Source organism: Microtus pennsylvanicus, chromosome 1, assembly GCF_037038515.1.
Source record: "Microtus pennsylvanicus isolate mMicPen1 chromosome 1, mMicPen1.hap1, whole genome shotgun sequence".
In the NCBI taxonomy this organism is placed as follows: Eukaryota; Metazoa; Chordata; class Mammalia; order Rodentia; family Cricetidae; genus Microtus; species Microtus pennsylvanicus.
The window spans coordinates 138728592-138752366 of record NC_134579.1 but is presented as its reverse complement, the minus strand read 5'-3'; the positions used below and the strand labels follow the sequence as shown (position 1 = coordinate 138752366).

General features: G+C 43.1%; 1 protein-coding gene and 1 pseudogene across 1 annotated transcript in view; both read left to right on the top strand.

Annotated features, from left to right (window-relative positions):
• The first annotated feature begins 12432 nt into the window (after positions 1-12432).
• Positions 12433-13223, top strand: LOC142854457 (N(6)-adenine-specific methyltransferase METTL4 pseudogene; annotated as a pseudogene).
• A 6229-nt stretch (positions 13224-19452) lies between these two features.
• Positions 19453-23775, top strand: part of LOC142858763 (cell adhesion molecule CEACAM8-like) — a 185115-nt gene continuing 180792 nt past the window's right edge. Inside the window, exons 1-3 of the mRNA XM_075988469.1 lie at positions 19453-19602; positions 20417-20776; positions 22291-22569. Of these exons, the coding sequence (XP_075844584.1) occupies positions 19539-19602; positions 20417-20776; positions 22291-22569 (703 nt within the window). The 5' untranslated portion in view covers positions 19453-19538. The remainder of the gene's footprint in view (positions 19603-20416; positions 20777-22290; positions 22570-23775) is intronic.

The following is a 23775-nucleotide window of genomic DNA, read 5'->3' as shown; positions in this document are numbered from 1 at the left end:
TACATCTGGCGGTGGATGGAGATAGAGACAGAGACCCACACTGGAGCACTGGACTGAGCTCCCAAGGTCCCAATGAGGAGCAGAAGGAGTGAGAACATGAGCAAAGATGTCGGGACCACGAGGAGTGCACCCACCCACTGAGACAGTGGAGATGATCTACTGCGAGCTCACCAAGGCCAGCTGGACTGTTACCAGAAAAAGCATGGGATAAAACTGGACTCTCGGAACATGGCGAACAATGAGGGCTGATGAGACGCCAAGGACAATGGCACGCGGTTTTGATCCTATGCCATGTGCTGGCTTGGTGGGAGCCTAGCCAGTCTGGATGCTCACCTTCCTAGATATGGATGGAGGGGGGAGGACCTAGGACGTACCACAGGGCAGGGAACCCTGACAGCTCTCTGGACTGGAAAGGGAGGGGGAGAGGAGTGGGGGGAAGGGGAGAGGGGTGGGAGGAGGGGGAGAAGAGTGGGAGGAGGGGGAGAAGAGTGGGAGGAGGGGGAGGGAAATGGGAGGCTGGTGGGAGGAGGTGGAAATTTGTTTTTTTTTCTCTTTTCTTTATCCTCCTTTTATCAATAAAAAAATAAAAAAAAAAAGAAAAAAAAAAGACTTCTTAAAAGTCATAAAAATGACCACACAACATACCCAAATCTATGGGACACAATGAAATTTTATAGCACTAAGTGCCTACATAAAGAATCTGGAAAATCCCACACTAGTGAGTTAACAGAACAGCAGAAAATTCTAGAACAAGAAGAAGCAAACTCAAACAGAAGGACTAGACAACAGGAAATAATCAAAGTGACAGCTGAAATCAACAAAATAGAAACAGAGAAAAACAATACAAAGAATTAATGAGACAAAGAGTTGGTTCTTCGAAAAAATCAACAAAATAGACAAAACTTTATACAAACTAACCAGAAGGCAGAGAGAGAATATCCAAATTAACAAAATCAGAAATGAAAAAGGGGATATTACAACAGACACAGAGGAAATCCAGAGAAACATTAAGTCGTATTTCAAAGACTTGTATTCTACAAAATTGGAAAACTTAAAGAAAATGGACAACTTTCTGGATAAATATCATTTACCAAAATTAAATCAAGACCAGATAAGCAAATTAAATAGACCTATAAGTGCTGAAGAAATAGAAACAATCATCAAAAATCTCCCTCCCCCCAAAAGAAGCCCAGGACCAGATGGTTTCAGCTCAGAAGTCTACAATACTTTCACAGAAACAGAAGAAAGATTGTCAAACTCTTTTTATGAGGCTACAATTAGCATAATACCTAAACCACATAAAGACATTACTAAGAAAGAGAATTATAGACCAATCTCACTCATGAACATTGATGCAAAAATGCTCAATGAAATACTGGCAAATCGAATCCAAGAACACATTGGAAAAGTTATCCAACATGATCAAGTAAGCTTCATCCCAGAGATGCAGGGATGGTTCAACATACAAAAATCTGTCAACATAATCCACCATATAAACAAACTGAAAAATAAAAACCACATGATTATCTCATTTGATGCTGAAAACATCTTTGACAAAATACAACACCCTTTTTAATAAAGGTCTTGAAGAGATCAGGGATGCAAGGAACATACCTAAACATAATAAAGGCAATATAGAGCAAGCAAGAGCGAACATCAAACAAAATGGAAACTCCCAGGGATTGCACTGAAATCAGGAACAAGACAAGGCTATTCATTCTCTCCATATTGATTGAATATAGTTTTTGAAATTCTAGCTAGAGCATAAGATAACAAAAGGAGATCAAGAGGACACAAAATAGAAAAGAAGAAGTCAAACTCTCACTATTTGCTGATGATATGATATTTTACAAAAGAGATCCCAAAATTTCTACCAAGGAACTTCTACAGCTCATAAACACTTTCAATAATATAGCAGTATACAAGATTAACTCAAAAAACTCAGTAGCCCTCCTGTACACAGATGATAAACGGGCTAAGAAAGAACTCAGAGAAACATCACCCTTCACAATAACCACAAATAGCATAAAATATCTTTGAGTAACTTTAACCAAACAAGTGAAAGACCTGTATGGCAAGAACTTTAAATCTTTGAAGAATGAAATTGAAGAAGACACTAGAAAATAGAAAGATCTCTGACCAGATAATCTTCAGATCACACATGAATGATCTCATTAACTGAGTACATAAAGCTAAATACTTTTTCCCCTTCTCTCTCTTCATATATACTTTTTAATATAAAAATCTTTCAACTGGACCTGGTGGCACATGTCTTTAATCCCAGTACTCAGGCAGTGGTAGGTAGATCATTGAGAGTTTGAGACCAGCCTGGTCTACAGAGTGAGCTCCAAGACAACGAGGGCTACACAGAGAAACCCTGTCTTGAAAAAACAAAACACTTTCATACACTCTGTTTTGATCATGTTTTCCCCTCCCCCAACTTCTCCTAGATCCTTCCCACCTCCATACCTCTACTAACTCTTCTCTCTCAAACAAAGCAAAACCAAAAAGACAAAAAGGCACAAAAACAAACAAAAATACAAGCAAAAGACCAATAAGATTTTTAAAAAAATGCTCAAAGCAAAACTAAACAAAAACTCCACAAAAAAACAAAGTTGAATTCTTTTGTGTTAACAAACTAATCCTCGGCATCTGGCCTGCCCTAGAGTGTTTGACAGACCCTGTTGGAAAAATCTGAATTTCTCTATCATTAGATAGCAATGACAAAGAGCCTCTTGATTAGGGGTGGGACACAATGTCCATGTCCCTCTCTGAGTTCTGTGACATATTTAACTTGGGCCTTTTCAGTTACTATGCATGCAGAAACAGTCTGTGAGGTCATACGTGCATTGGTATTTTTGTGTCTGGAAGACACTGCTTCCTTTAACTAATCCATCACCCCTGGCTCTTGCATCTTTCCACCTCCTTTTCCTCATGGATCCCTGATCCCTGAAGGGAGGAGCTTGAGGAAGACATCCCACTTAGGACTGAATGCCCCATAGTATCACTTTCCAGCTGTGAGTCTCTGTCTTAGTTCCCATCTACTGCTAGAAGAAGCCTCTCTGATGGGTGTTGAGTAAGAGTCTCATCTATGGGTATAGCAGTATGTCATTGTATATATACATTTCTTTAGCAGAATAATACTACTAGGCTTTCCATGGGCCATGACCTACCTGGTCTCAGGTTCTTGAACAGTTTATCAATGTCAGGTATGGGTTCCATCTAAAAGAGTAGAACTTAAATTCATCAAAAATTGGTTGGTTACATCCATAACACTTGTGCTACTATTGTGCCCATATGTCTTGTAAGTAGGTTGCAGTTGTAGGTCCCAGGGTTTGTAACTAGGTGATGTAGGAGATTACCTTCCTCTTCTGTTAGCATAAGAGTATCTTCTAGTATCATGAATGCTAGTCAATAGGGGTGAAACTTCTAGTTAGGGACCAACTTGACTTCTCTGTGTCACGAAAAAGATAAGGATGGTTGTTCAATAGAGTACTTGAATTCTTAGCTAGTACAATAAGACAACTGAATGAGATCAGAGGGATGCAAATAGGAAAGGAAGAAGGCAAAGTATCATTATTTGCAGATGATATGATTTTATACATAAAAGACCCCACAAGCCCCCTCTGTCTTAACTCTAAAAAAACACATACCCAGATTTTTCTTTGTGACACCATTCATCCCGTTAGCTTTCCAGCTCTGGACGAGCAATCTCAAGACAACTAGCTTAATCTCCCTAGACTTACCTAGCACAGACTGGAGCCCAGTGGTGAAGGTTCATCACCATGAGAAGGGTCAGGATGACCAACTTTGCAACCTGGAGGTCAGAGCCTGCCTGTACCAGGGTTCAGGAAAGCTCAGAGAATAGATGCCTGGTCAGAACTCCTGCTGCAGCCCTTGACACCAGAAGCAAGTCTTCTTATAATATCAATGTGGTGATTTAGAACACAAATTGACATTCAGCAAGACATGAACTTGGCTTTGAATCAAGAGGTGGATACACCAGCCGCTTTGGATATCAGTATGGTGATTTCTGAGAAAATTAGGAAAACAACCTACCTCAAGACCCAGAAACACCACTTTTGGGTATATCCCCAAAGGATGCTCAATTTGTACCACAAGGACATGTGCTCAACTATGTTCAGAGTAGCATTGTTTGTTAATAGCCAGAACCTGGAAACAACCTAAATACCCCTCGACCGAAGAATGGATAAGGAAAATGTGGTACATTTACACAATGGAACACTACATAAAAGGAAAAAATAATTACATCTTGAAATTTGCAGGCAAATGGATGGAAAACGACATAGTAAGTGAGGTAACACAGACTCAGAAAGACAAATATCATATGTACTCATCCATAAGTGGCTTTTAGACATAAAGCAAAGAAAAAAACCTCCTACAATTTATAATCCCAGAGAACTTAGACAACCAAAAGGACCCTAAGGGAGACATACATGGATCTGATCTACATGGGAAGTAGAAATAGAAAAGATATCCTGAGTAAGTTGGGAACATGGGGATCATGGAGAGCGTAGAAGGGGAGAAGAGAGGAAGGGAAAGGACTGGAGAAAAATATATAGCCCTAAAAAACAATTAAAAAAATAAAACTCATCTCTATTTAGAAAAAAAAGAGATGGATACACAAACCATGGGTCCCCCAAAGGTGCCTACTCTGCTCTTCCTTTTCTTCCCCTGCTCGATAAGGGGAACCTGTGCACTCTATAATCTCAGGCATCACCCACAGAGAGAGATGACAGAAGTCACCTGAGAGGACCGAGGTTTGTCAGAGAAAAGATGAGCAAACCTGAGGCACAACCCAGACAATACACCCAGAAGATTTCTCTACAGCTTCTACTTAGGATCACAGACAACTTCAACCAAATATCCATCAGCATGCTCTCACACTCCTAGTATATCCAGGTCACCTCCTCTTACAGTTTCAGGCCATGAAGCTCTTTTTGTTCCTAAGTTTCTGTCCAGAAACACAGACCAATCTAACAACTGACAGAGGACTGGTCTCCCACACCAGTCATGATTCAGATAGCCCATTTGTCTGCCCAGAGCTTTCCCCTGTGACCTTCCTGATGAGAGTAATTCTTACTGTCCCAGAGCACTAGATGACTCTGAGGAGACCAACTGACCTGTTGGGTTTCTATGTCACAAAGGGAAACACACCCTTAGTTTGGGGCTCCAAGACCTCCCTCTGTGATGAAGACAGCCCCAAGGCCAAGGGCACAGCAGAGGTCAGTGCTGGGGTAGGCAGTTGACAAGGACTCCAGTGGGAGCCCACAGATGTGAATTTGTTCCGTCTTAAACAAAGATCAGAGAGATCAGGCCTATTCTGGCTCTTTCAAGGTTATAACAGGAGGTTTGGCCCAGGGTGTGGCTACTGACAGATGTTTTGACCTAGGCTGTGGTTACTTGATGCTTTGGGTATTGAGAAGGTGATTACTTTGTTCCTTGCATTATGGTAAAGGTATCTTTAGTCTTCCCCCTCCTCTTTGAATTGGAGTATATAAAGTCTATAAGAAATAAATGTGGATGAACTCAGTATTCACTGGTTGCCCTGCTGACTCTATCCCATGTCTCTGTCTTTTCTTTTGTATCTTTATTTTTTTCTTCCTGTCATTTCTTAATTTTCATGCTTCCTTCCAAGTATGGACAAATAAGGTGGGTGGGACCCGGCTGATGTTGTTGCTTGAACATGGGATACGGCAAATGACGCATCCAACATGGGGCTTAAATGAGGAAGACAGTGTGATGTACACTACCGAGAAACAAGGCACCATAAATGTGGAGATAAAATATGAGTGCTCAAATAAATAATAAATGTAGAAAAGTGGCTCAACCTATACAAAATGTTAGACATCAATTTCCACAAGTTGGTATTATGCATTATATGGATGATATTTTGCTTGGCCACAAAAATGAAGGAGTTTTGTTTACAACATGTGGCAGAGCATTGCCCATGTAGGGTTAGTTATTGCCCCAGAGAATGTACAAAGGCACCCACCTTTTCAATATTTGTTGGGACGTATGTTATATCCTAAAGGAATTAAGCCTCAGAAATTGGAAATTAGGAAAAATAGCTTATAAACTTTCAGTAATTTTCAGAAATTATTGGGAGATATTCGATGACTGAAACACTATTTACAATTTCCTATGGGACATCTTGAGCCCCTCAGTGATATTCTTAAGGGGAGTAGTGATCCCAGTTCCCCTAGACATCTTACAGATGCTGCTTGACAGGTACTGGCTCAGGTAGACTACGCCATACAGAATCATCAAGTACATTATATTAATTATGATCAACCTTGGCAAGCATATATTTTTGCCTACAAAGCTTATTCCTATGGCAGTATTATAGCAAAAAAGTCCTCTTTTATGGTTATATCTTCCTGTTTCATCATTTTGAAGGAATAACTTTAGGACAAAAAAGCCAGGGGTGGAGTCTGGGTAATATTTTGGAAGAAAACTAATGTGATCAATGTTCCTAATACTAAGTAACAGGTTGATTTGTTGTTTCATAATAATGATTCTTGGGCAATTGCATTTGCACAGTTTTTAGGCCAAGTTGATAAGCATCTTCCAGTTGAACAATTGCTGCAATTTGCACAAGTATCTTCCTTTATTTTCCTAAAATTGTAATGAAGAATCCCTTAAAGGATGTGTTGTTAATTTTTACAGATGGATCTTCTAATGGAAGAGCTGTATGTTGTTGATGATAAAGGATATGGAGTGTGAACAGATGGTATAGGAGGCTTTTGTTTGTTTGTGTGTGTGTTGCTTTTACTGGATAATGAATAAAGAAACTACCTTAGTCTACTTGATAGGGCAGAACTTAGGTAGGCAGAGAAGACAGAACTGAATTCTGGGAGAAAGAAGGCAGAGTGAGAGAGCCACCATGGAGCCGCCAGGTCAGACATGCTGAATCTTTCCTGGTAAGCCATGACCTCGTGGTGATATACAGATTATTAGAAATTGGTTAAATCAAGATGTAAGAGTTAGCCAATAAGAGGCTATAGATAATGAGCCAGACAGTGATTTAATTAATACAATTTCTGTGTGGTTATTTTGGGAGTAAGCTATCCGGGCGGCTGGGAAGACAAGCAGCTCACTCCTCATGCAACAGTTTGGAGTCCAATGTGGGACTAAAACACTTAAAAACCTGAGAGAGCTTAATTCTAGACACAAACACACACACACACACACACACACACACACACACACACAGAGAGAGAGAGAGAGAGAGAGAGAGAGAGAGAGAGAGAGAGAGAGTTTTACACAGCTTTTTGCTATTTTCTAGTGGCATGCCACAGAACAATTTTCCTGACTCAGCAATAGCAGTAGGTAAAAAACCCACACCATTTTAAAACAAGACTTCCTGGGCCCTGCCACTGGTACAATCTCTGGCTATGGAGCATTTGTGGACCCAAGTGTTTATGTGCCCACTCAGGGTCGGGAAGAAAGTGGCTGAGACCACGTCCGTGGCTAGGCTTCCTGCCTGGGCAGGCAGTGGGATCAGATCTACTAGGCTTGGACAGGCAGGAGAGTATGGCAGATTCCCTCCACCATACAGAGAGATGTTTCCAGGCTGTGCAGTGTTCTGCATGGCAGATTTGGCTGTAACATGGATGAAAAGAGTTTATGTGCTGCATGTTCATTCTCAGAATTGGACTGCTGAGCACAGCTCCTGCCTGGTGGCTCCAGAGCTAATACTAGTGGTACTTCCACCATTTTAAAATTGAAGAGAGGTGGAGCCAAAATCCAGAGCAACTGAAACAAAGCTGCTTAGCATTTTAAAAGCTCTTCTAGACAGTAAAGAATTACAGATTCACAATAAGACAGATTCAGACATAAATCACCTCTAAATGGGTCACAGTGTTGAATACATGTACACAGTCTTAGGAGAGAAAAAATAAAGAGTACAGAGAGGCATAAAATAAAATTAATGATTTTAAAAAAGGGGGTAAAGTCTTTAAAGACACAATGTACAGAGAGTCAAAAAATTTAAAAAGTAAAAAAAAACACATAAAAATGAAAAATTCACAGAGAATCTGGATTATGTATATTATTATTGCATTATTTTTAAAGTTTTTGACTGTGAAGGAGCTAAGTATAAAAAGACATTTCATTATATGGGCTGCTAAGCTAAACCAGCATGTATATTATAAAGATACTTTGACTTCAAAATTTGGGTCTAAGGATATGGTGCTTTGGAAAAGAGGTTCTTCTTTTGTTTTCACAGAAGATAAAAACCTGTGGATTGCCTCCAGAAAAATATGGTTTCATGGACCATGGCCTCTTAAAAGGTTGCCATAAACACCCTCAAAAAGTTACTTCAACCAACTGGTGACTGAGATTAACCTAGCACATAGAATACACCATAAAAGACCTGATTAACAGTGCCCCCATTGAGCAAAGAAAAAGTTTAAAGAGAAAAAACTGTGCCCATATTATCAAATATTGTTTATTACTGTTTGTTTACATTTAAAGAGAGATATGATATATATATATGAATAATTTGCATTGGTATGGATCTTGCTTTATTGATACAAATTTAAGGTCAATTTTGTTATAGGTATATGTATTTCTGATCTTGATTAAGGTATTGTGATTGTGCAGCTCATTTAAAAATGTAATATATAATTAAGAAATATAGGTTAATAGATAATCTCTATAATAGTCAACTTTGTAGTCATGTTAGATTTTCTAGATGAGCATTTCAGATGGATAGGCATTCTTCATATCTTTCAAAGACTACAGAATATGTCATTTAAAATGTTTTAATAACTTAGGACTTTTCATGACAATGAGGCACGTCTGCTACTGGCAGCATCAGCTACTTCAAGAGGAAGATGGGCATTGAAGAGGCTCCTTATGGAGTTTGCTAGCCATTGGGGAAGAAACTGCTTTTGCCTGGACTGTTTCACTGTACATGCAGGACCCACCGAGAGATGAGTGCTGAACTTGCCTAAAGCTGTATGGAAAAGTCTGCTGGATACTATGGGCCTGTAGGCTGAAGATGGATGCCTCAATGGTACAAAAGAACTTTGGGTGACTGTCTAGGCAGCAAGATGTGTCTGTCAATTCTAGAGTTTTGGAAGTTGTTTATAATGCACTTCCAGTTTACATAGGTAGTATTATATCCTTCTAAAGTCTTTGATGGAGTTGAAGAAAGATAAATAGTTATATTTTTCCTTTGTTATGATAAAAGATAAAATAGATATAAATATTGTAACTGTAATTCTTGCTTGATACCTGTTTTGTTATATATAATTTTACTATGTTAAACTTAAAGCCTTTCTTTTTGTTTAAGCAGAAAAGGGGAAATGGTGTAGGGGTTCCTTCTGTTTGTGTTGCTTTCATTAAATAGTGAATAAAGAAACTGCCTTGGCTTAGTTGATAGGGCAGAACTTAGGTAGGTGGAGAAGACAGAACTGAATTCTGGAGAAAGAAGGCAAAGTGAGAGAAGCACCATGGAGCCGCCAGGTCAGACATGCTGAATCTTTCCTGGTAAGCAATGACCTCGTGGTGATATACAGATTATTAGAAATGGGTTAAATCAAGATGTAAGAGTTAGCCAATAAGAGGCTATAGATAATGGGCCAGGCAGTGATTTAATTAATACAATTTCTGTGTGGTTATTTTGGTAGTAAGCTATCCGGGCGGCTGGGAAGACAAGCAGCCCACTTCTCGTGCAACAAAAAGATCTAGCCTCAGCTCAATAGTTGGGCTGTGAGCTGTTTCTGTGGTAGTGCAGCTTATGCAGAGAATGCCTTTAATTTAAATGCTGACCGTCATTACATTGTTTTATTTTATTTTATTTATTTATTTATTAAAGATTTCTGTCTCTTCCCCGCCACCACCTCCCATTTCCCTCCCCCTCCCCCAATTAAGTCCCCCCCCCTCAGCCCGAAAAGCAATCAGGGTTCCCTGTCCTGTGGGAAGTCCAAGGAACCCCCACCTCCATCCAGGTCTAGTAAGTTGAGCATCCAAACTGCCTAGGTTCCCACAAAGCCAGTGCGTGCAGTACAGCAGGTGATGAAAGGAGACAGAGACAGAGACCCACATTGGAGCACAGAACTGAAATCTCAAGGTCCAAATCAGGAGCAGAAGGAGAGAGAGCACGAGCAAGGAACTCAGGACCGCGAGGGGTGCACCCACACACTGAGACAATGGGGATGTTCTATCGGGAACTCACCAAGGCCAGCTGGCCTGGGTCTGGAAAAGCCTGGGATAAAACCGGACTCTCTGAACATAGCGGACAATGAGGACTACTGAGAACTCAAGAAAAATGGCAATGGGTTTCTGATCTGTCATTACATTGTTAAAGCTCTTCAGGTCACAGAGACTTCCCCTGCATTGGAATTAGTCACAGTCAATAGAGAATACTGTTCCAGCAAATTCAAATGCCATTCATCAAAGAAAATTGGCATGATTTGTGGGTCATATTAGGGCATATTCAAATCTTCCTGGTCCATTGGCTGAAGCTAATGCTTTGGCTGATTAATTTACTCAGTTGTTTACTCAATCTTGAGTTTTCACAGTGATCACATGTTTTAAGTCATCAAAATAGTAGAAGTTTAAGAAAACAGTTTGATTTAACACAAGAAATTGCTCATCAGATTGTTAAGCAGTGTGACATAAGCCCACAATATTTACCTGTGCCTCATCTGGGAGTAAATATTCAAGATCTGCTTCCTAATCATTTATGGCAAATGGATGCTAGTCATATTTTAGAATTTGGAAAATTAAAACATGTGCATGTGGCAATTGGTACATATTCAGGTTTCTTGATGGTCACTTCCCAACCTGGGAAGCCACTAAGCACTTGATAACTCATTGCTTAAAGTGTTTTTTATAAGTGAGAATTCCTAAAATTATAACAATAGATAATGGATCTTGATATATTAGTGAAGCATTTCAGCAATTTTGTTCCCAGTGAAATACTGACCATCAAACAGGAATTTCTTATAGTCTTCAAGGACAAGGAATTGTGGAGCCTGCCATGGCTCTTTGTAAACACAACTTCAAAAGATAAAAAAGGGAGAGTTATACCATCAGTTGCCACATAATGTCGTAAAGTGCTCCTGGCCTTGGAAAGATGGCCTCCATTAAGAACTGAGGTAGTACAGTTTAAAAAGACAAAATAGTATGTTCAAACTAATCTTGAAAAAAGAAAACAAAATTGGACACACTTTAAGGAAATAAGGGTAACAATCCCACTTATAATAGCTTAGTAAATAAATTCTCACAGAAGCCAACGAGACCCCAAATGACCAAAGCAACCTGAACAGAAAGAGGAACACTGGAGTAATCACCATACTTGATGTCAAATACCCCTAAGAGAAACAAAACAAAACGGCATGGTTACTGGCAAGAGCGTAGACATTCAAACCAGTGTAGCAGAACATAGGACCCAGAGATCAACTGAGCAGCTACAGCTGATCTGTGACCAAAACTACAATGCCAAACCACAGATGCGAGTAAAGACGGCCTCTTTACAGATGACTGTGGGGACACTGGACAGAAGAACAAAACTGGGTCTCTATTTCTCATTTGCACAAAATCCATCAGAGACCTGAAACTGTGAAACTTCTGTTTTTGGGGGGTTTTTTGTTTTGTTTTTTGTTTTTGATTTTCGAGACAGGGTTTCTCTGTAGCTTTTGGTTCCTGTCCTGGAACTAGCTCTTGTAGACCAGGCTAGCCTCCCCAGTGCTGGGATTAAAGGCGTGCTTCTGAAGGAAGAAACTTCAAGATAGGAGCAGCAGCAAAGACTTTCCGAAATGGATTGCACTGTCTCAGAAAAAGAATTGGCAGGGCAGTGGCCGGAAGTGTGTGTGTTGGTCGCTTGGCTGCGCAACAGGATCCCTGGCTTTTAGTAGCCCGTGTCTTCATATGGAGAGGAGTCTGGCCCTATCCTCGAAACTGGCATCTAGGATGAAAGAGAAGTTGGCACGGAGCGGCCCAATCTCTCCTGGAGTCTCATTCCATACAGCAACATGGCTGTGCCCATGGACTAGGGAAGCGAGGGTTTTCTTTGACTCTCTAAGGATGTCTGTCAGGACCAGGTTGAGATGAGTGCTGTTTCCAAGGTGAGAGTCTGGGAGGCGGTGTGTCCCTTTCTGATGGTGGAAGATGCTGTTGAATGTGGTGGAGCTCTACTGACCCTCTGGTAAATCAGGAAGAGTCGGAAGGATAAGTAGCTGCAGGGTGCTGCAAGTGCTGTGGATTCTCCTCTTCCAGAGTGGAACCATGAGCAGGTATTGCCAGTTCCCAGAGAGTGGTGGGAAGGCCTAGGGTGAAAGTTTAGATTTCTGAATCTCAGAGCTGTTGTGCCTCTAGCTAGAATTGTAGTTGTGTCCCTAGCAGCCCTTTTGAGTTTCAATCTTTCCTAGCCATCACTATGTCTCCTCAGCTCACATCATGGCAGATGGGAAACCAAAATCACAGGTCAACTATCAAATTCAGCAGCATTAAGAGCCTTCCTGAAGTAGAAACAAGCCCACTTCTTCTGTTGACCTGGATTCTCTTCATATGGATGCCACATCTCCTTCTGAAGCTCCTACTACATGCTCTGCTCCTGACTCTACTTCTGTGCCAGCCATTGAAATGATCACCCAAAAATATGCCTTCCGACCTGAGCTATTTAATGTCATCAAACCTTACATAACTTCAGCTGTTCACAAAGAATGCCAACAAACTGGCCAGAATGAAGATTTAGTGACTGGTGCTAAGCAAGACATCTCCATTTCTATTGGGAAGAAGCGTAAAAGAAGTATGGCTTTCAATCAAGGTGAATTGGATGCCATAGAACATCATACAAAGATCAGAGAGTGATTTGGGGTGGATCCTAGCAGATAATCCAAGATAATCTCAAAAGCAGTGATCTCTGCCCAGTTGTTGAAACTCAGCATGGAAATAGTGGCCGCGTCCCATTACCACCCGATGCTTGCAACTTGTCAGAATTATGTGAGATGGGAAGGCACTTGCCTACCCCCAATGACATGCATCTTCAGACGCTTCCATTGACAGAAGATGATATGTCTGTTATAGAGCTGGATTTATCATCACAGGTCATTGAAAACAACTCTAGCTTTTCCAGAATTCTTAATTTGATGGGACAGATGTACCTGCTACCACCAAACAGCAGCTTTCTCTTGTCTGATATTTCTTGTATGCAGCCCCTGTCTCTGCCTCCCGAGAGCTTGAATTAAAGGCATTCGCTACATTCCCCCCCCCAAAAAAAAGAACTGGCAGATGAAGCCAGGTGGTGGTGCACACGCCTTTAATCCAATCTCTCAGGAGGCCGAGACAGGAAAATCTCTGTGAGTTCAAGGCCAGCCTGGTCTACAGAGCAAGTTCCACATCAGCCTGAGCTACAGAGCGAGTTCCACACCAGCCTGGGCTACAGAATGAGTTGGAAGAACTGGCAGATGGGATTGCATGGAATCGAGAAGTTAGCACACAGCTAAGGAAACAACAGAGGGAAGAGTCAGCCAGAATAGGAGAGAAGGTGGCCAGACACTTCTGACAAGGAATTAACACATAGTCTATAGAAAGAGTTCAAAACTGAATCAGATAGCAAGGGATCCTCAAATCATCTGGCCAATAAATCAGGATATGGACAGAGCAGAGTCCTGAGAAAAAGTGTATGTAAATGGGCAGTAAACACATGAAAATTCAGTTCTATCCACCAGGGAAGTGTGAATCAATAGTGTGCATGACAACTCTGTCAGGTGACGTTCACCTGCCTCAAAGTTCACTGAGAGACCCTGTGTCACACACACACACTCTAATAATAATAATAATAAACAGTATGAAGAACCTACACATAGGAAAGAGACACAGGGAGACAACCTGTTCTCCATCTCCCAGGCCCCTTCCTTTTTGCTGTGGAGTGTCTCCACTGATGCTCTCAGAGCCTAGGACTCTGGCCTCCTGACCACTCAGGTCACCTCCTCTCTGCTTGTAGGATGTGGAGCCCCAGACATCTTTGCCCTGGTAAGTCTGTGCCCACCCCCATCGCAAAGGACCCTCGCTGTGCAAGCTGCAGGAAGGCAGTGTCACCTGACAAACCTCTAGGGTCAGGAGATGGAGAACATTGCCCCAGGCAGAACTAGGTCTTTCCTTAAGTGACAGAGCAGTCCCATCCAGTCACGAATCTACTCTTTGTCCCTCATGTCTGAGGAATCCTTGAGGCAAGAAGGTGAACACTGGGAGAATAAACAGCAGTTGAGTGCTCGACCATGAACTTAACTTGTATATAACCCACTCCCCCCAGCTCAGGGAACATCATGGAAGAGGAGAGATAAAATAACCTAAGGCCTGGAGGATGGGGCGGATGAGGTAAAATGCTGTCTCTTGCACATGATCAGGCCATAAACTCATGAAACCATAGAAGCACAAGACCCATAGGAGACTGGCCCATCAACAGCACACTGTAGACCAGACAGGGCTTCAGAGGCCACACTCCTTCCTCAGAACCCATTGTAAATTAATGGTCACCAAGGGACAGGAAATCGTTTTCTTTAGTGCTTAATTGCCCATACTATATTAACTGACCACCCCACCATCCATGCTCATGAAAGAAACCCTAATAAAACACAGTGTGGGACACACAGAAGAAGATAGAGGCCCAGTGAGATGGCTCGTCTAGTAAAAGCACTTGCTGCACAAGCCAGATGACCTGAGATTAATCTCCAGGATCCATGTAAGGATGGAAGGAGAGAACCTTTTAACCCTGCACAGAGTGGTGTGGTGTACATCCACACTCATTCACACACACACACACACAAACACACACACACACACGAAACACACACGAAACACATAGAAAGGGAGCACTTTAGGAAGAAGGGTTCAGCAGGAGTGGGAAGTGATGAGAGGGTCATGGGATCACCCCTGACCAAAATGCATTGATATGTGTGTGCACCTGGATGTGTATGGAATTGTCAAATAATGAATATGAAATATTTTGTAAAGTAGTGGCTCCAATTCTCTTCGCTCTTTGGAGAAAAAGAAAAATACTTAAAACACAAAATTTTCTCCCCTGACTCTTTCTTTGAAACCTTGAAAGAGAAAAAAAAAGAACAGAGAACTGGTCTACTTCCCAAAGACTTTCTGAGAAGCAAATGAGTCTAAAAATACTTTTAAATCTTCAATGTATAGTGCTGGCATAGCTGGATGTTTGAATGTAGAAAAATGCAAATAGATCCAAGACCAAGTGGGTCAAAGACCACACATAAATCCAGTTACACAGACACTGACAATTAGTAAATGGGATCTCCTCGTTGTCCTCTTTTTTAATTGCCTACCTTCTAAACTACGTCTATCCTAGTCAGCAATGCAACTCCACAGAGACCAGCTAGGCTGCAAGAGACGCTGCCTGAAGAAATTTTGTTCCCTCAAGCACCAACTCTTTCAAAACCACTAAGATACCTTATCTAAATCTCTGTCCTGTTAATGAACTCAAGATTCAAAAGTTGAAGTAAAATCCTGCTTCCCAGAGAAGCTAAATAGTAAGCAGGTCACCTAGCTCATCTCCTTGCATCTCCCAGGAAGTTGTCCTGCTTTTTCTTGGCCCTTCTTATAAACCCTTCTCCACTTGTCTCCTCCCTACAACTTCCGGTCAGCCAGGCGCTGATGCAGCCTCTGGACCGCAGGTGAATTTTATTTAATCAAACACATCTTTACCTCCTTAAACAAATATTCCAGAGCATACACAGAAGTAATATACCTTAAAATAATATTCTACAACAACCACCTGAAACTGAAAAGCTTTTGTAAAAAGTAATAAGAGAAAACAACAGCCTACAGAGTGGAAAAAGATCTTCACCAACCCCATATCTGACAAAGGGCTGATCTCCAAAATATATAAAGAACTCAAGAAACTAGACACCAAAATACCAAATAATCCAATTTAAAATGGGGTACAGTTTTAAACAGAGAATTACCAACAGAAGACTCTCAAATGGCAGAAAAACACTTAAACAATTGCTTAACATTCTTAAGTCATCAAGGAAATGCAAATCAAAACCATCTTATACCTGTGAGAATGGCTAAGATCAAACACGCTAATGACAGCCTATGTCGGAGAACACTCCTTCACTACTGATGGGAGTGCAAACTTGTGCAACCAATAAATATCCTGTTTCTCAGAAAATTAGGAATCAATCCACCTCAAGACCCAGCTGTACCAATCTTTGGCATATACCCAAAACAGGCACCATCACACCACGAGGATATTTTCTCAACTATGTTCATAGCAGCATTATTAATAATTGCCAGAATCTGGAAACAATCTAAAGATGGATAAGGAAAATATGGTACATTTACACAATGGAGTATTACTCAATGGTAAAAAAAATGAGATCATAAAATTTGTAAGCAAATGGATGGAACTAGAAAAGTATTCCTGAGTGAGGCAACCCAGACCCAGAAAGACAAACATGGTATGTACTCACTCATAAGTGGATACTAGATGTAAAGCAAAGGATAACCAGGCTAATACCCACAGCCCCAGAGAAACTAGGTAACAAGTAGGACCCGAAGTGGGGCACATGGATTTCCCTAGGAAGGGGAAATAGATGAGATCTCCTGGGTAAATTGGGGGTACCCTGAGGAGTGGTGGAGAGGGGATGGGAACATGAGGGATCGTGTTGGTTGAGTTGGGACCAAGACAGAGTGGGAGAGTAATAAAAGAAATACCTTGATAGTGGGGACCACTTAGGGATTAGGGAGAAACCTGAGTCAGGGAAACTCGAAGGAATAGACAGAGATGTCTCCAGTGAAGACTCCTAGCAAGAGTATAGAGGGTGCCTGAAATGGCCTTCTGCTATCAGATAAGTGGCTACCCTGACAGTCATCATGGAACCTATATCCAGTAACTGATGGAAGCAGATGCAGAGATCCACAGCCAAGCACTGGCCCGAGCTCTGGAAATCTAGTTGAAGAGAGGAAGGAGGGATTGTTCAAGCACAGAGGGTCAAAATCATGCTGGAGGAACCCACAGAGACAGCTGACCTGAGCTAGTGGTAGCTCATAGACCCTTGACTGACAGCTAGGGAGCCTGCATGGGACCACCTAGGCCTTCTGCATTTGTGTGACTGGGAGAAGATCTTCACCAACCCTGCAACAGACAAAGGTCTGATGTCCAAAATATATAAAGAACTCAAGAAACTAGACTTTAAAACACTAATTAATCCAATTGAAGGTTACTTTGATCCTCTCCCAGGAACTGAGTCAACACCTAAGGGTTATCTTGCACCTATTCATAACTGAGTTCTATTTGGAGAAGATTCACAAGGATTCTGGGAGACGGAAAGTTCCAAACATTTCAGTGCGTGCATGTATAGTTGTTAGGTCCTTGGTTCCCAGGGGATGGGGGAGCACTACTGCTGAGAGGCCTCAGAGTTGTCTTAAAGTTATAAAATATGAAATAGATATTTCACTGGTCATATACACAGAGATCCTGTACCCCGCAATAGAGATATTTGCACCCCCATCAATACTGCTGCTCTATTCAACATACAAGGAGATGGAGCCAATCTAGATGTCCATCAACAGATGAATGCATAATGGAAGTCTAGTGCATATACCAAATGAAATATTATTCGTCTCTAGAGAAAAATGAAACCACAAAATTTAAGGAAAGTTGGTAGACTTAGAATGTATAAAGTTAAGTGAGATCACCGAGTATCAGGGGAAAACACATGTTCTTTCTTGTATGTGGATCCTAGCCTATGATGTATGCATGTACACTGTAATTAAATATGCTGAGGTACAGTGCAACATTGAGGAAGGAGAACATGAAATTTTAAAGAGACAAAACACTCCCTGATGAGTTCACATACATGCTGTACTTTGTGGGTCCTCTGAATGCGCTCTCAACATGTGCACGGTTTAGATGTAAAACAGGCCCTTAAAATGCAATATCCACATGTGACTCTATGCTGCCACCTTACTGGGAGGACCGTGTTTGAAGGTATGGTTTTCATCCTTTAAATGTCTCTGTACAGTGCAATACTTACAAGTACTGCCAACTTAGGTGCATTGTACTCTAAACAATATTTCTAGCTATAAAACGAAGGCTGTCCAAACTAGGCTTACATCATCATAATCAGGGAATTTTTGAGAACTCCTGAGAATGCAGACTTACTGGCCCTGAATTTGGAAAACTAACACTCCAGGAATTACCAACACTGAGGAGCTTGCACGATTTGGTTTGCTTTGATTTTCATTATATTTTATGTAATATTACTGAAATGTGGTTTCTGGGTGGATGAATGTACTTCCCTTTAAAACTTAAGTCATAACAAAGCTATTTTAGAGTAAGCAAAGGCCTTGGATATTCCTGTCCCTGAACGAGAAGTACAAAAAGCCAATAAACATCCGGGAAAAGGGGTTCAACACCATCAACCTTCGGGGAACTGCACATCAAAGTGGCAGTGAGTCTCACCTCAGCTGTTACAGTGTCGAGCAAAAGTCTACCTAGGTCCTCAAAGGCAGCTGCACACTGGGACCTTCCCTGGGAAACTTGGTGCTCAGCTCCACTACAGCCTTTGGAGCTTGGCTACCATCCTTGTGACAGCACAGACATGAGCTGCAGGTCTCCTCATGGACACCAGGGAGCAACAAGAAACCACATAATCAAGAGGGAACATCCCTGAGGCCTGAACATATCTTGCAGCTTTGACTCCATCCCAGTTCCAACAGACCTGGAGCTCCCTCACATAATCATTTCCTGTGTCTCTGAGAACCCAACTCTACAAGGAGACCCTATGTAGTCCCCTCCCCCTCACAACACCCATGAGGAAATATGGGGAGGTCACAGGGCAGTCATCAAGAGAACAAAGGCATCCCAGAAGAGTCAGGGAGGGCATGGGCAGACCGGAATCACATTCAGACAACACAGGAAGCTGGGGTGTGGGGTGTCTCCCTGGGGCTCTTCATAAGGAGCTGGAGCACACAGTCCTCTTTCTAGGACACAGAGGTCACCTCCTCCTGCATGTGGGATGTCAATCCCTGAGATAAATTGTACCAGACTTCTGACTGTTGACAGCAATGACCATGGATCTTATCCGTCCCCAGTCAACACTCAGACCTTTTCCAGCCCCTAGAAATAACTGCCACTACTTCCCTGGAGTAACTCCCACTTTCCCTGAGCATTGAGATCACAGGACAGACTGGGCTCTGCTGGGTTTTAGTGTCACAAGGAAATACACTCTTGGCTATAGGAAGTGCAGGGACAAGCCCCTGAGGTGAGCTGCTGTTCAGTAGGGGCACAGGACACTTCTCAGCCTATGGCTCCAAGCATGTTCTAGAACACTGAAAGAGAATGGAATAGAAGGATGGGAGGCAGCACTGACACACAGCAACCATCCCCAGCCCATGTGACTCCAGGAGGCTTCCTCCTCTGAGAGGAGGCTCAGTTCTGGGAAGAAAAGCAGACACCAGGGCAGCCAGGCTTGCCAGCAGCCTGAGAGGCAAACCTCCTTTCCAGAGGAAGAGCCTAGGCCACAGCAGAGACCATGGAGTTCTCCTCAGCCCTTCTCCACAAAGGGCAGCTACCCTGGAGGGGACTCCTGCTGGCAGGTGAGGAGACATTCCTCAGGGGTGTGGACAGCAGGGGAGCTCAGAGACTGGATGGGGTCTTCTGGGAGGGGGACTGTGCCCAAGAGGAGACATCTGGCTTCTGCTTGAAGCCTGAGAGCAACAGGAAGCTCGCAGTGAATGTGAATTGGTAAGTGGGGAGGAAAACTCAGGGGTTCCCCACTGCAAGTTTATCAGCACTGGCCTCTGTACCCTGAAGACTGACTCCCACAACTGTGTCAGGGTGACTCTCTAAGTAAAACTCAAACTGGGGCCAGTAAACAGGGTCATTTCATATATACGACCCTGAGGAATCCTTAAATAAACCCCAGGCGCTGGGACATTTATTTGCTCACAGGTGTCTGAACCTGTTCCAGGCAGTGGGGTTTAAACCAAAATCAAACCAGTTCTCCTCACAGAGTCCTGGGCAGGAAGACAGAGCAGCAAGGATATCTAGAAGGTGGGGTTGGGGTTGACAAGGACTTCAGAAGAAACAGAGCTGGAAAGATCAGAAAATGAAGGCTGGAGTCTTTAGAGAAGAAGGTCAGAGAAGACATGCCTATACTCACCAAAGATTCTGAGTGTGAGCAGGGATCTGAGGGAGTAAGGGGTTTGCTGTGCAGACACCCAAGAAAATAGTTTAATTCAGTGGAAATATTCGGGGGTACTGAGGAATGGGAGTGATGTTGTTGAACTCCCGCAATACGACAATAACACACACACACACACCAAGGCTGAGAGTTGAACACACCCAGGTCTCAATTTCTACCAAATGCAAAGAACTATTATTGATAGATTTTTCTCTCTTCCCTCTTAGCCTCACTTTTGATCTACTGGAGCTCTCCCACCACGGCCCAAGTCACTGTGGAAGCAGTTCCGCCCCATGCTGCTGTAGGGGCAAATGTTCTTCTACTTGTCCACAATCTGCGAAAGACATTCCGAACCTTTTACTGGCACAAGGGAACAAATTTTGAAATGAGTAATGAAATTGCACGTTTTATAGCGTCAGATAATGTAAATAAAACAGGGCCTGCATACAGTGGCAGAGAGACAATATACCCCAATGGATCCCTGCTCTTCCAGAACGTCACTCGGAAAGACACTGGAGCCTACACGTTGCATATTCTAATGCAAAACTTTGATTTTATTGAAAAATGGGTGCAGTTCCATGTCCACCGTAAGTAATTCTCTGTAATCTCTGGGGCATGGGTGGACTTAATCCTACTTCACACATAGAATTGTCAGTCCTGGATGACTGTGTTATGGTCCCCACATTGTGGTTCATCATTTAGTAAAGGAAACGGAGTGGAGGAACCAGCGATAAATCAGGATACCTAACTAGAATCTACCCTCAGAGAGAGGGGGGGAGGTAACTCAGCCCAGGCATGTCAGACTCTGCCCAGGCTCTTAGATGCTCATCATGAGCATGGCCTTGAGAAAGACCCTTCAGGACTCAGGCAGGGCCTGACTGAGAAAACCATGAGATTTTCACAGAGACATGAACACCAGATTTGTTTCTGACCTCCTTCCCAGACTGGACCAGGAATGCTGAGAAGCTTATAGACTGGGTTTGAATTTGACCTCCTGTTGGAGCTGACAGGGGACACTGATTGATTGCAGGCTGGTAGCCTGCTGACCCTCAGCCTGTGAGAGTCATGTTTGAGGCAGGTCACCTGGGCATCTCCTCCAGAGACTCAGTGTGCTCAGCATAGGTGGAGGGCTATTAAAGACAACCAGCCAGCTGTCCTGATGGTCTTCTAAGATTTCGCAGGAAGGTGGAGAGCCCTAAAGAGATGGGAGAAAAGTGTACAAATGGCAGCTCCTTGCCTCTGGGGGTCCAGCCCTGGAATTATTTCCTGCAGGCAAATAGTAAGAGATACTGCTTGGTGAAAAGTCAGGCCATTGCTCACCTTTCAGGTTAACTTGCAAGCAACGTTCATTTACTCTGTGTCCTATTCTAGAGAAACTGAAACAGGAAACAGTCACTGAGTCAGGGTCACAAAGGCCACGGGTGGCACAAGCTATCTGTCCAGAGCCACATCTCCAGCCTCCCCACCATGGAGACTCTATTAGGTGCCCCTGAGTCTTATAGATCATTTCCTAGACTCAGGCTTCTTTTATGGATCCCTGATTCATGTCAATCAACATCAAACTTCTGACAAGAATGGCCCAGCTGAAGCCCAGCCTGACCTGAATGCCAGCCAGAACCTGATCTGTGTGGGGTCTCTGATGGGTTGTCAGTTTCTCAGGGAAGCTCAATGTGAAGACTAATTATGACTTATCTGTAGTAGTCCCCTGAGCAGCAAAGGCTTGGAGGGCACTTGTCCTTATTGAGCAGTGGAGGTCAGGGCAGTTGGAGGGACTCACACATAGTGTCCCAAGACACGCAATGGGTCAGTGAGGACCAGAAGATAACATGAGGTCTCTGATTCCAAGTCTCGAGTCTGTCCATCACCACACACTGCAGCTCAATTCCCTCCTGGGAAAGCCCTTGCTTCTCCCATACACAGCACAGAGGCCCCATTGTCTGAGTGCTCAGCTACTCCATCTGCCTAGTTTTTTGCTTCCTCCCTGATTCTTTGAGGATCTGGGTTTGAGGGGAGATATGAGACAATCTCTGTTGAAAGAGGCCCTTGGAAGAATCAGAGGTACCACACAGGACAACCTTCTCTCTGTTGTCTGCACACACAGCACTGCTACCCAAGCCCAGCATCACAAGCAACAATTCCAATCCCATGGAGGGTCAGGACTCAGTAGCATTAATGTGTGATCCAAAGACTGAGAATACAACCTACCTGTGGAGGAGAAATGGCCAAAGCCTCTCAGAAGGTGACAGGCTGAAGCTGTCTGAGGACAACAGGACTCTCACTTTACTCAGTGTTGTGAGGAATGACACAGGAGATTATGAGTGTGAAACCCGGAACCCAGTGAGCACCTCCCAAAGTGACCCATTCACTCTGAACATTACCTGTGGGTATTGTCTGCTTCATCCTGGCTACGTATGTCTATACAAAAGGCTAGAGCTAGGAAACTGGGTCCCCTTGTGTTGATGACACAGACCCACCACACAGATACCTAGGCTGACCAGGGCCTCGTGGCACAGCACAAGCAAATGCATCCAGGCCAAACACTGAGCTGGAATGGGCTGGAGAAACTTCTACCTACAGAGGCTCAGAGTGATGGAGACAGGGGACAGATCAGTCTCAGGCTCAGTGCACACGTGAGTGTGCAGCGGGGATGTTTGTGTGCTGTGTTCGAGATGGATCAGGGCTTGTGCCTGCTACATGAATACTCTTCTACTAATCTACACCCAAGCTCCTTTTGGGACCTGCTCAGATGAGGTTATAGCACAGCTCAGAGATACTATGGCCTTGAACAGACCAGGATTGCCATTCCGTCTGCTGATGTCACATGTGCCTTTGCTGTGTTTTCTCATGATGGTCCAGATGTCCCAATCATGTTCCCCTCAAATACTCATTTCCATTCAAGGACAAACCTCAGCCTCTCCTGTCAAGCAGCCTCTAACTGACTCGCACAGTACTCTTGGTTTGTCAGTGGAGAGATCTAGTCATCCTCCCAAGAGCTCTTTATCCCCAACATCACTACTAATAATAGTGGATCCTATACCTGCTTCATCTATAACTCTGTCCCTGGCCTCAATAAGACCACAGTCAAGAACATTACAGCCATTGGTAAGTGGATCTCTGAAATATCAGCGCCAGGTTTGGAGTGGAGTCTTTTGGCTTTCTGGGAAGACACAGGAGAATTTAATTTCCAGCCCTTGTCTATGAGAACAAGCACAACTCCATTCTCTCCTGAGCATTCTGCTCCATCCCTATGTCTGATCTTCTCCTGCTGCTCTGACTTCTCCTTGCTGATAGGGATGGAGCTTGGAGTGTGAGAAGGAGCTTCTCCCAGCCTTGGAAACCTCAGGTTGTGGGAGGGACTTCCCAGTGGAGGGAGAGCCTTAAGGTTAAGATTTCTTTCTGTCACTAACAAAGGCCTTCCTGTCCCCTCCATTTTCTTCTTATGACCTCCATGACATAGAGGAACACACAAAGCTTTACTGTGCTCACATTCCTTTCCCCCAAATGTAAGAAGAAAACTCCCTCTCCACAGATAGGGACCCGCAATTCAGAGCTCTGCTCCCAGCTCTCAGGGGTGACTTGCTTAGCT